The sequence below is a fragment of the Condylostylus longicornis genome, unplaced genomic scaffold (assembly GCF_029603195.1).
Source record: "Condylostylus longicornis isolate FDR11 unplaced genomic scaffold, ASM2960319v2 ptg000143l, whole genome shotgun sequence".
Lineage (NCBI taxonomy): Eukaryota > Metazoa > Arthropoda > Insecta > Diptera > Dolichopodidae > Condylostylus > Condylostylus longicornis.
Window position 1 is genome coordinate 100514 of NW_026578111.1, and position 12617 is coordinate 113130.

General features: G+C 28.3%; 1 protein-coding gene across 1 annotated transcript in view; it reads right to left on the reverse strand.

Moving 5' to 3' along the window:
- LOC129615666 (glycosaminoglycan xylosylkinase homolog) overlaps positions 1 to 11925 on the reverse strand; it is a 93035-nt gene extending 81110 nt beyond the window's left edge. Inside the window, exons 1-2 of the mRNA XM_055530992.1 lie at positions 11709 to 11925; positions 11517 to 11650 (exon numbers count right to left, since the gene is read on the reverse strand). Coding sequence (XP_055386967.1) covers positions 11517 to 11650; positions 11709 to 11865 — 291 coding nt within the window. The 5' untranslated portion in view covers positions 11866 to 11925. The remainder of the gene's footprint in view (positions 1 to 11516; positions 11651 to 11708) is intronic.
- Between the last annotated feature and the right edge of the window lie 692 nt (positions 11926 to 12617).

Below are 12617 nucleotides of genomic sequence, written 5' to 3' on the forward strand. Positions count from 1 at the left end.
CTTTTTAGAAAATGCTTGGAGCGTCGAATAAACCAGGACTGGGCCTGTATATATGTAATGTAAAATATATGTTTTTGAAGAGTTATACGAAGTATGAATAAAGAATTATAAATATAAAGAATTATATTATAAATATAATTTAAGGTACTGTATAGCCTAATGGGAAGCGTAGTAGTCTTATAACGAGAAGGTTATTAGATCGATGCTTGCCGTAATATTGTCGTATTTTCCTTTTTTTGGATTATTTTTAAAATTTTTTTTTAATTTTAATTTGTTTTTTTTTCATTTTATTTTTTATTTTAATATATAACAGATGAAAAAATATTGTTATAATAGTTTAGAAAATTGAATAATATTCAAAACTGTGGCTAAACATATAGAAAAATAAATTTTAGACACACAATTATAGAATCATTGGGGTAAGCATACAAAAATAAATCATTCAAATAACCAAGAGGCTTAGGCATAAACAAAATAATAATTTTATTCAAATATATTATGTACATATGAACATTTGTATGTATTAGAATTGAACATTTTAAAATTTTGCGGTCGAATAAAAAATAAAATTTTAAGTACGTACATACATAATTATAAATATATACCTATTTTTTCAAAGCTCCTAACGAAACATAATATGTGGTAATGATTATTTTGATATGTAATTAATATATAATATCAAAACTGTGGGTGAACATATATATGTATGTAATAGAAATTACCACTTTAGAGTTTTTCGTTCGAACTAATGTCTTTATATCTAACAAGTCCCAATACTCAATTTTTTTTACGAAATATTACGAATTTTTGGCTTCGTTGCTGGTTTTTTCTTTAAATGCTACTGATCGTGTCATATTTTTTATTATTTTTTTCTTTTTTTTTAAGTAAAAAAGAGATTAATATTTTAAAAAATGTCAGGATATTATACACATTTTTTAAAAAGCTTCCCATTTAAATTCTATTGCACGAAAAAGAAAGAAAGGTAGGAGGAAAGAAAAAATGAAAAAAAAATTCAAATTCATATTTCAGTATGGTTTCAAATGTTAATGAGGAAGGATGTATGATTTTTTATGCACATTTTGTATTTCCCAATAAGGTAAGTTGAGTAGTGTCGGCTAACAAAAATGTTATTAAAAGTAATATAGGTTGACACATTTCAACAATTTGAATTATCTCATTTCGGTTATTTATACGTTACTTATAAAATTGTTTCAAATACTTAATTTCACTTAGTTTTTAAGTTATTAAAAATAAATATGTATGTATCTACTTCCAATAAATTTTTTTTTAAATAATTATTTTAAAACTATTTCAAACATGTTATATTGAGTGCTTCAAAAATTTTGCTGTGTTCTTTTTTCATATTTTATTAACAGGTAAACAAGAGCAATCTATTTATAAAATGTCCCTGCATGTGTATGTATGACTTATCTTAATTCTAAACGGAAAGAATTTTACATAAAGAACAAAAATTTTAAAATACCTGTTATTTTACAGTCAGAATTTTTGAGTCATTTGGTAAAATACCATTTATTTCAAAAATAAAAAAAAATACTCAAATCCGGCCATAAAAATATGTGATTGTTTTTTCCAAACATTTTAAATATTTTTTTTTCTTAGGTAATTGATATAAATGATAGTAAGTTTTTAATATTTTTTCAAATAAAAATAGAGGTAAAATTTTGAAGTTTATATAAAATTTGTATTTAACAAATAATATTTGATTGTATTTTAGATATTATTTTCTAATTCCCTCTTCAAATTTTTTCTTTACTATGTATTTATATCAGTATTTAAGAATTATCTTTCATTAATTATATTTTCAACTTGACACCACAGTTACTCCCCATATCTTGAGTTAACTTACCCTATGAGAAAAAAAAATTGTTCACTTAAAAATAATGAAATGCTTTCAGTAACATATAAAACGTTGAAGGCGAAGGATGTGCTTGTTGTTTTTCCGCTTTTTTTTAAATTTTAAAATAATTATCAATGAAAATATTAATATATTTTTTTGATTTTTCAAATATATTTTCTTAATTTTACCTGCTTTGTAATAAGTGTGAATTTATTTTAATATTTCTTCTCAAAAAATATCCACTTCGATTTAAAAAAACCCATATCAAATAAGGTCGTGCTTTCAAGTTTCTCTCTGAGCATTGGGACTTGTTAGATATAAAGACATTATTCGAACAATAAAAAATTAAATTTTAAGTACATACGTACATAAATTGTGTATGTTTAGTTTTTTAAAGCTTGCTGACAAAACAATATTCAGCACAATAGCAAATGAAGCATTGACCCTTTTTAAAAATGTGTACCTTGCAAGTTAGACAAACGGAATAATTTTTGCAATTATAATTGGCAGCTCTTGAAAATGTAAAATACGTCAAAATCGCAGCTAAAATTGTATGATTTAGCCCTCCTTAGAAAAGTACTTGCGAAAATGAGCGAAGTAGAAGGAGGATCGAAATTTAAGTGAAAATAACGAATCTTATGCTGATGAAACTGAATACATAAAAGTACTAATTTACGTGATTTTTCTTGAACTGCACAACGAGTACAAATTTATTTCACATTTGAATTTACAAACATCAAATCACTTTTTGCAAATATGATTAATTTGAAAAGTCAAATGATTAGAGTCATGTAATATCGGTGTCAACTTTGCAGAAGATGGTCATTTGCAGGAATCATAATGAACATCATATGACATTTTTGAAAAGGGCCGTTAATATTCAGATGCCACAAAACATCTAATGTCTTTGAAAAAAGCTGAGTGAAATCATTATATTTTTGAATATTTTTTCGTTATTTTTTGGTTTGTGTTTCTAATAATATAAAGTATAAAAGAAAAACATGTTTTTGTTACACAAATATTTTCACAGAATATCTAAAAAGTTTCAAATTCAGATTTTTTTTGGGACTCTACTCGCAAAACCCTATTTAATGCCTTTTGTCCCATGTCTCTAACCCTTCCAGAAGTACCTGTACTTTTCACTTCTCAAAAGCAGCCATATATTTTAAATGTAAAATAAGATGATTTTTATAGAGTTATAGGTTATACATATGAAATATGAATAAAATAAAGAATTAGATATGTAAATTCAAAATAATGCGTAGTTTTGTGGGTAGCGTGTTAGTCTGATAACCAAAAGGTTATTAGATCGATGCTTGCTATCATTTCATCGTTGATCCTCTTTTCTATAATACTCCAGTAGGTACAATTTTAGTTATATTATTTGGATATATAATATAAAGGTTATATAACATACACATTAAATTTTTGGAGCATTTAATAAATTTTTTTTAATTATTTATAAATCTAAAAATACGAATTTGAATTTAATAAAATACAAATTGGAATTGTATTGGACTGAGAAAAATACACACCTTAATATCTACTTAATAGTTTTTCTTTTGCGTTGAAATAAAGCGTATGTTCATTTACCGAGATTCAGTTTGCAATTGTCCTACACACACCCACGCCCAATATTCGCATCATTAATTCATATATTAGATTTAAATCACTTTCGAATAAACTACGGTGCTTTCAAAGAGGATTGCCACACGACTCTTAATAATTATTATGTATCCTACAACGTAAATATTGCAAATTATTTTCCTGAAATCTTATTTATAATTAAAACTTTATTTGCAGTTTGGAAATTAATTTATTTATTGAAGTATAACATTAGGCTTTCTTCATAAATTTGAATATCTCGACACTGAGTATTTTGTTTCAAAATCTACATAATAGACTTTATTGTCAGCACTCTTGGTATACTAGATCCTCGATTAACGACGACGATGCGTTTCAGAAAACTGGCTCGCAAGCCGAATCGTTTTTAAAAGGTTTCTTCCTAAAAGTTTGTATGTATATTCAAACATATGGACATAAATACTTGCGATGCAGTATACATACGTACATGCATATAAAATTTATACAGTTAAAATTTTGTACAATTTTAAGCACACATTATGTATGTATGTTTATATACGAATGTACTTAAATAAAAAATGCATATGTATATACATTTGTATATTATATATACATATACAAGGGTATATATGGCATATATTTCTGCCTAGGTCCTAACCTGAAATAAATAAATTTCAGGTTAGGACCTAGTGCATTTACAGTGGCGAGCAGAAGTGTTCAAATAATTAAAAAAATTTTTTTATATTTAATTTTTTTTTTATTTTTATAACAAATTCAATTTCATTACATAACATAAATTTTACTTCAATATTACTCTAATAATTCATAAAATAAAAAACAACAATTCATTAAAAACAAAAACAAAAAACAGTTAAAAATTCATAAAAGTCCCATTTGAACAGTTTTGCACGTTTTGAAATTTTAAACGAAATTTTAATATAAATGTGGTTTTAGTACTTTGACCATAGGCCTTTGTTCTTAATGACGCTCTTTATTCTCCGGGGCATACTTTCAACGAGATTTTGAATTACTTCCTTATCTAAGTTTTGCCATTCCTTCAAAAATCGTTCCCATAGCTCATTTATTTTTTTGGGAGACTCTTTATAATTATGTAACCGTTTTTTCACAATAGCCCAAAGATTCTCAATAGGATTGAGGTCCGGGCTCTGCGCTGGCCACTTTAGCATGGAAAAATCTTGGTTTTTCAGCCAATTTTGAACGATCTTTGCCATATGCTTGGGGTCGCTGTCTTGCTGAAAAATTATTTCACCGACCGGATAAGCACATTCTTCTACAAATGTAGGCAAATAAGTTTGCAGGAGTTCTAAATATAACTCTTTTGTCATTATTTTGTTTATTTTCACAGCTGGGCCTATGTGCCACCATGTAAAACAACCCCAATACCATAATGTTTCCTCCGCCGTGTTTCATAGTCTCTTGAATTTGATGCCTTTGAAGCTTTTTTTCATTTGAGCGATGCCAGTAATATGACTTTCCATCGGACTGAAATCTATTGACCTTGGTTTCGTCGGACCAAATTATACGCTTCCAGCCCTCAACGTTCCAGTGCTGGTGTTGTTTGCAAAAATTCAAGCGGGCTATTCTGTTTTTCTCAGAAATCGCAGGTTTTTTCTTTTTGATTCCAGCCTTTAAACCAATTTTATGCAAAGCTCTTCGAGCTGTCCACTCGCTTACATCTTTTCCCAACCTGCTAGCTGCCTCGTTCGGGGTTTTAACTTTCTTATTTTTCAGAGAGCGATACATTAAGCGAGCATCGGCCTCAGATAACAAACTTTTTCGACCCCCTACATTTTTTATTTCGTTTAAATTCCTTTTTTTTCTTATGTTAGAAACAGTCCCAAGAGATACTTCTAATAATCCGGCAATTTTCCTTGTTGAATAGCCCTGCTTTATCATGGAAACTATATTATTTTCCGTTTCTATAGAAATCTTTTTCATTTTGCAAATTTTAATGAAATTCTTTCCGTACAATAAAGAAATTTATATCTAAACAAAGGTTTTACGCTATTTAAATCTAAATAATACTGTTCCTAATGATGCGGCTTCAAAAGACCGGATTTGAAACGGTTTTTTTTTTTCATAAAATTTTTGAACATGCAAAAACGTGCAAAACTGTTCAAATGAGACTTTTATGAATTTTTAACGGTTTTTTGTTTTTGTTTTTAATGAATTGTTGTTTTTTATTTTATGAATTATTAGATTGATATTGAAGTAAAATTTATGTTATGTAATAAAATTGAATTTGTTTTAAAATTAAAAAAAAAAATTAAATATAAAAAAATTTTTTTAATTATTTGAACACTTCTGCTCGCCACTGTACATAAATTTCAGGAAAAACGTGCATTTACATATTTGCCACATGTAAATGCACGTTTTTTATATCGCATATTTTATTCACGTATGAAATAATTTTTACCATAAAAAAAATTAAAAACAAAATTTAACAACAATAGTAACAAAAACTACTTTCTGAGATCATTTATAGAACTTTCAGATTAAGGCAAACCTTTTACAGAAAAACGAAGCCTTTTTCAAAATATACAAAACTTTTCCAAATTACATGAAAGTTATTCCAAAATAAATGAAAGCTTTTTCAAAGTATGTAAATGGAATGAAATGGGATTTCATTTAATTTGGAAAATATTTCGTTTATTTTGGAAGGGACTCCATTTATTTTGTAAAAGGTTTCGGTTAATCTGCAAAAGATTTCCTTAATATAAATTTTTTTTCTTTTTCTTCACATTTCTAAACATTTTTAAAAAAGCGTCGTAACTGCAAAAAAAAGTCGTTGTGTGAATTAGAAAATTCTGGAATCCCACTTCAAACAGCTGTTAACCTACCATTGCCAGTATGAAGGCATGCAACCTTATGAATCCAACTGTGAATGTGAGGAAACATACATTTCAGCAAAAACTCTAATAAAAACGTTAATAAACGAGCATAAAATCGCTTTGCCCTCATTATTATGCATGGAAGGTACTACTAAAGCAGCAAATAAGGAGTTTAGAATTTCGGAAGAGAATCATTCAAAGATCCTAAAACAATTGAAAAGCCGATTAGATAACAAGGCGTTGAAGTTTCAGGAATTAACAACTGATGTTTTTGAGCTGCGCAAAATTACAACCTTCCTCTGCCAACCTTCAGAATTTAGTTGTCATTTTTCTTTCTGTGTTATGCATTGGAAATGGTGAGGATGTTGCTAATGCAATAATTATCCATCTTGTCATGAGTAAACTGGATTCGGCCTCCCAAAATAAATGGGAGGATTCCATCAATTTCGATAACTAACTGACTGGGTTAATAGCGTAAAGGTATTGGTTAAGAGATATGAGTTTCAAGAATGTTGTGACTCTAGATCTAACAATTTCGCTACATAACGCCAAGTCATATCAAAATAAATCGTTCATCCGCAAAAACTCTTCTTTGCGATTGAATTCGCGCGTTTTGTAAGGTTAGCGAACATTATATTTATTATTTTCGCTAGCCAAATTTTGCAAGGCTCAATATCCTTGATCGGTTTTCCAAAGTGCATCAACAATTTGAACAGCGGACACTCAGTCAAGTACACTCTGTTGCGCTCTACATAACACTTTATGACACGCTCTACAATTCGATTTTTAACCATGCTACTGTAAAATTAAGATTTAATAATTTATCGCAAATTTACAGCTTCTAATACTACCATCCATAATTTCCGAGATGCCACAACTTTCATTCAAAATTGACAATTGAAAAATTCCTCAAAACGTTCAGCTAGTTGATCCATGATTCTTCACTCAAAAAGCCATTGATTTATTGGTTGACGCTGATGTATTTTTTGATCTCTTATGCATTGGCCAAATAATATTGGAAAGTGGCTTGCCATCAATACATAAGCTCCTTTTGGCTCGGTTTTATCTGGCAAGTATGAAAATGATAGGAACATATGCACGGCAAGCTTGTTTTTTGTAGTAAATCAAAAATTACATCAATCAGTTAAGGATTTTTGAAAAATAGAATACTTTTGAAATAATACATCAACTGAACTCAATCAAGAACAAACTTCTTCTTACAATTTCATCCTTGAAAATGTTCGAACTTCACCTACTTGAATAATAATAGTCAAACTTCCTTTCAAACCGAATTATATCCAGTTTGGTTCATCGCATACAACTGCTGAATCAAGATTTTGTGGACTCGAAAAACGTCTGAACGCTGAAACCTCCTTGGAGTTGCAATATTCTAATTTCTTTGGCGAATGTTTGGCTCTGAGTCACATGGAGCTCGTTCCTAAATCACGGGAGCACTTCTTGAGGTCAAATATTATTTGCCACACCAAGTATTTAAGCTCGATTCCACAACAGATTCTGGTCTATAATTGAATGATGTGTTAACGGTTGGCTCTGTTGTCAATTTTTGTTGGATAAGGCTGATTTACTTAACCAATGCATCCTATGGAGAGATAAGGCTAACGAGCCTATGAACTTATGAAACTTATGAAACGGCATCTGCTTCTCATCATGCTACCGAGTCATTGATTTGATTTACAAAATTTGATAATACACATCCGTTCGGAGCAGAAATCATTCACAAATGTTTTTATGTTCATGATCTCTTTAGCGGTGGAAGTTCATTCCATGAACTACAACAACTTCGTTCACAGATTTCTTGCATACTTGACGCAGCTGGATTTGAGCTTAAAAATGTCATTCGAACAATCACTAGCTTTTATATGTAATCCAAGAATGTGATAGGGAAGAATTAATATCGTCCAAGGTATATATGAAATTAAAACTCTTTGAAAATTTTCTTCTTTTTACGACAAGGTTGATGAATTCTCTCATGTTGCTTCACTGTCTCTTCCATGGGTGTCTACGAACTCTTGAAATTAAACGAAATTTTCAAGGCCTACCCCAGATTTGCTACAAATAGAAGAAAATTTGACAGAATTTCTGAGAAATGGGCCTTACTTCCTGGATGTAGTCCCGACAGCTTTTTAAATTTCCATTAAATTAAATCTTTTAATAGGATCTCTGATGGTTGTTGCCCGGCTTGCCTCACTAACAAAATTAGGAGGCGGAAATCGATCAGATAACTGACGTAAGAAATTCCTCCGTATTCCACTCGTGGAAGACATTTATCGTTCCATGTGACCCAGCATTTACACATACAAGTTACTTGCATGCAAGTTTGTATAATATTAATTGTCAATTAGTTTTTCGAAATGTCAAATTACTTGCTATTATGACGTAGGCGTTTAGCAAGTTAATTTTTGAAAATGTCTTTCAGAAGAAAACAACTAGCAATATATATAATTGTTTATAAATTTTAGAAACCATAAGTTTGCTAAGTTTAATTTTTTCAAAATAAAATTCAAAAATTTTAAATTAAAAAAAAAAAAAAATCAAAACAACAAATTTTTTTTTTGTGAATTTCTCAATATGTCAAATTTCTTGCTCAAATTACTGGCAGCAAAATTTTCTTGCAAGTTGAACTGCAAGTAAACAAGCAAGTAGAAATATTTCAATGTGTTAGTAAAATTTTTGTATGTATTGCAACTTTCTTGCAAGTAACTTGTACGTGTAAATGCTGGGTGAGAGTCACATTCCTTTGGAATAGTCTCTCTTCATCACTAAGAAGTGAGAAGAAGGAAAGGCGAGGTGACATGTTGTACAAGCAGCATTTTTCCAAAACAAATTTTTTTCCAAATCTTTCCAAAACTAATTTTTTTCTAAATTCTAAATCTAAGTTACCATACTTTTTTACTTTTTATTATTTTTTATTTGTATTATATATATAATGCCATATACCTATATCTACAGGCCATCAAGCTCAGAGAGCAGATCAAAAATGAATTCCAAATTTATATGGAGTTTAAATGGAAGGTGCGTCGGAATTTATTTGTGTGAAGAAAATTGATCAATATTTTTGGCTCTACTGATTCTACATATTTTTTTAAGGTTAAAATTTTAATTTAAAAAAAAACCATTGCTAAATTCCATCAGAAAAATGCATTTAAAAAAAAAATACAATTTTTAGCGCATACAACCTCTCTTGTATTCCAAGTGGAAGGGTACTGAATTACAGAGTAAAATTTTTGAATTAAAAAAGAATTTAAAAATTGCAGAAAAAAAGCGAAAAAAATATAATTATAATCTAGATGGCTTTTTTAAGTTACACTAAATAAAATGAGATTCATAAAGAACACTTAAAAATTTCACAAAAAAAATAAAAAAATTTTATAATTAGCATACTTCGAAAACATAAAACATTAAGAATTGCTTTTGTATTTTTTTCCGATTCAAAATTTCGGAAAATATTTCCAGCTTGAAGTCTTGAAGTCTAATGAATATTATTTTTACATGTATGTATATTATCTATTAAGAGAATCACATGTTAACATATGTACATAAATATATTATTGAATTTGATTGTTTTTAATTGTTGAATTTGCAAACATCTTTTTGCTAAGTTTTGTAATCACCTTTTGCTTTTTCATTATATTTATTATATGTAATTACAGTAGCTATTGTTTAAGTTTCATTTTCGCCATAAAATTTTGCTTTGTATATAATTTCCAGATACTATATCTGATTTATACTACCAATTTGGAAATAAATAAAATACTACATACATATTGCTCTGTCTTGCAAATATTTCAAAAGCTTACACATTGTATAGCACAAAATTAGAAAGCATGCAAAATAGTCATGAATAGTTTTTAAAAGCATTTTTCTGATGAATAATAAAATTATGATTTTTAAAATTTCAATATTTATTGAATATAATCAAGTATTTTCTATTTTTGTATATGAATCAAGCCATTCAAATACATATTAATTTCTTCAAGATCAGAACATTTTATTTTTAATATATGAATTCACAATTGTTAACCGGAAACGACAATCCACTTCGTAACATTGTTGCTGTTTCAAGTTACAAGTCCCCAACCTTAAAAGAAATTATTATTGCACAATTGGCTATTATTAAGCCTTCAAAAAGCAATTGCATGCTCTTTTAGTAAATTATGAAGGATCCTAGGGGAACGCAAAAGAAAAGCAAATGTTTAGTACTAGTCTCAACCAGATCCGTGAGATGAAGATCCCAGAGTTAGAGATCCCAAATCTGCATTAATTATGTAGATATATTTACTTTTTGTTTTGCCTACCTAGCAACTTACTTACCTTTCTAATCTACTAATTTTCCATTTTTCATATGAATGTATGTATATATGTACTTCGCAAAATTGTTACATATTAATGTTACTTGCATTGATGCAAAATAAAATTTTGATTATAAACAAATTGCAGATAACTGCAATGTTGTCTGCTTGAAATAAATATTAAACGATCATTTCCAAAAGTATTTACTGGAATTTCTAAAATATCAAATGCAAGCAAAAAATTAAAGCCCAAATTCTAGCATGAATTTTAGTTCAGATCGAATATATTTTAGTCGGCGCATGTTTTTTATACGAGCAACAACAGTATCTGTAAATAAAGATGACAAAAACCAAAATCGAGTGGGTGATCTGCATGTCATTTTTTTTTTTTTTTGGCATAAATCAACTTCATTTTCGAAATTGAATAATTGAGCAAACAATTTTCGACATAAAATTTTTTTATAAAAGAAGTAATTTAATAAAACCAATTTGATAAAGATAAATTTACCTATGGAACACTCAAATTTGCGTTAAAATCATTGAAAATTCAAATTTGGCGTACCAATAAGAATGCGACTAGAGTTAAACTCACAATGAAGTCAATGTGTTTTTCTATAAACCAAACTGTTTAATGCCAAATTTTTAATTAAAATTTTTTTTGCAAGCGGTAGAACAATAGCAACACTTTAGAACAACCGTTTTCTACTTTGCTATTTTAGTTTAGTACCAAATTTAAAACCTGGAATTGTTAAAGGTTGCAATTCTGCAAACATAATAGTTTTATTAATCCTATTATTAAATATGCATTACTTACACCTCTCATCAAAGTAATTTCGTATTTTAAATAAAATTGTCACTCTAATTTATATATGTATTTATATTGTATACGTAAAATTTTTCGTTTTTACTTACATAAGATATCCAGTTCTTTGGAACATCCCAAATGGAATGATTATAATCACTATATTTAAAGTTAGTTATAAGTTTCAAACGCAATTTACTAAATCTAGGATTGACATTCAAAAATTGCGGTTCTAAAACGCCGACTAAAACAAAGGAATTTATACATGTGTTTATGACAAGCATTGATAGTAAAACAATTACCATATTCTCTAATAATCTTTTCAATGTCGACATTAAAATTATTTTCTATTTCATTTTCATATATTTTGCATAAAAAAACTATATTTGCAATATAATATAAAATCGTGGTTAATGCACCGCATACAGCAAAAACGTATATTTTTTTTTTACTAATCATATGTACATATGTTTTATTTTTCTGCTATACTTCATATTTTATAAAACATTTCCAACAAGAAAAGTTAGACACCGTTTACACATCAAGCAAAGTTTGACAATTCAATTTGACAACATTATGAAATTTCATAAGAAATTCTGTTTACACATCAAGTATTACTTAAATACACATCAAATCTGATGCCAAATTTAATTTAATTTTTTTAATCACATCGAAGTACAGCCAGGTATATAGTGAGGGTGATTCATTTGAAAAATAAAAATACGTGAAAAATGAATAACTTAAGAAAAAGTAGATAATGTAAAATCAAAGGAAAAATAGTTTACTTTATTACGCAAGAACTACTTTTTCCAAAAGATTTAATAAATTCCATTAAATTGTCGCCAACTAGTAATTCTTTTTAGCCATTTTAAATAACTTTAAATTATATAAAAAAACACTAAAAATACAAGCCTCACAATAAAAAGCTGATCACTGAGCTCTTAGCGAGTAAAATCTATCCTCGCCATTTTATTTTTTTATTTCTTCAAAAGCTTGATAAGAATTCAACAAGACCAATTTTCTCATACGATTTTGCTTGATTGGATGGAAACTTGATTTGTCATCGCTATCAACTAGCACAGATTTAATAGTTTTATAATAGCAGTGATACAGATGGAATATATTTCTGAGTTTTTAATAATTCAGTTCTAAAAAGTCACGTGTCGTTCGCGAACGAACTAATCTTAAAGAACGAATCATTTCACCAAACT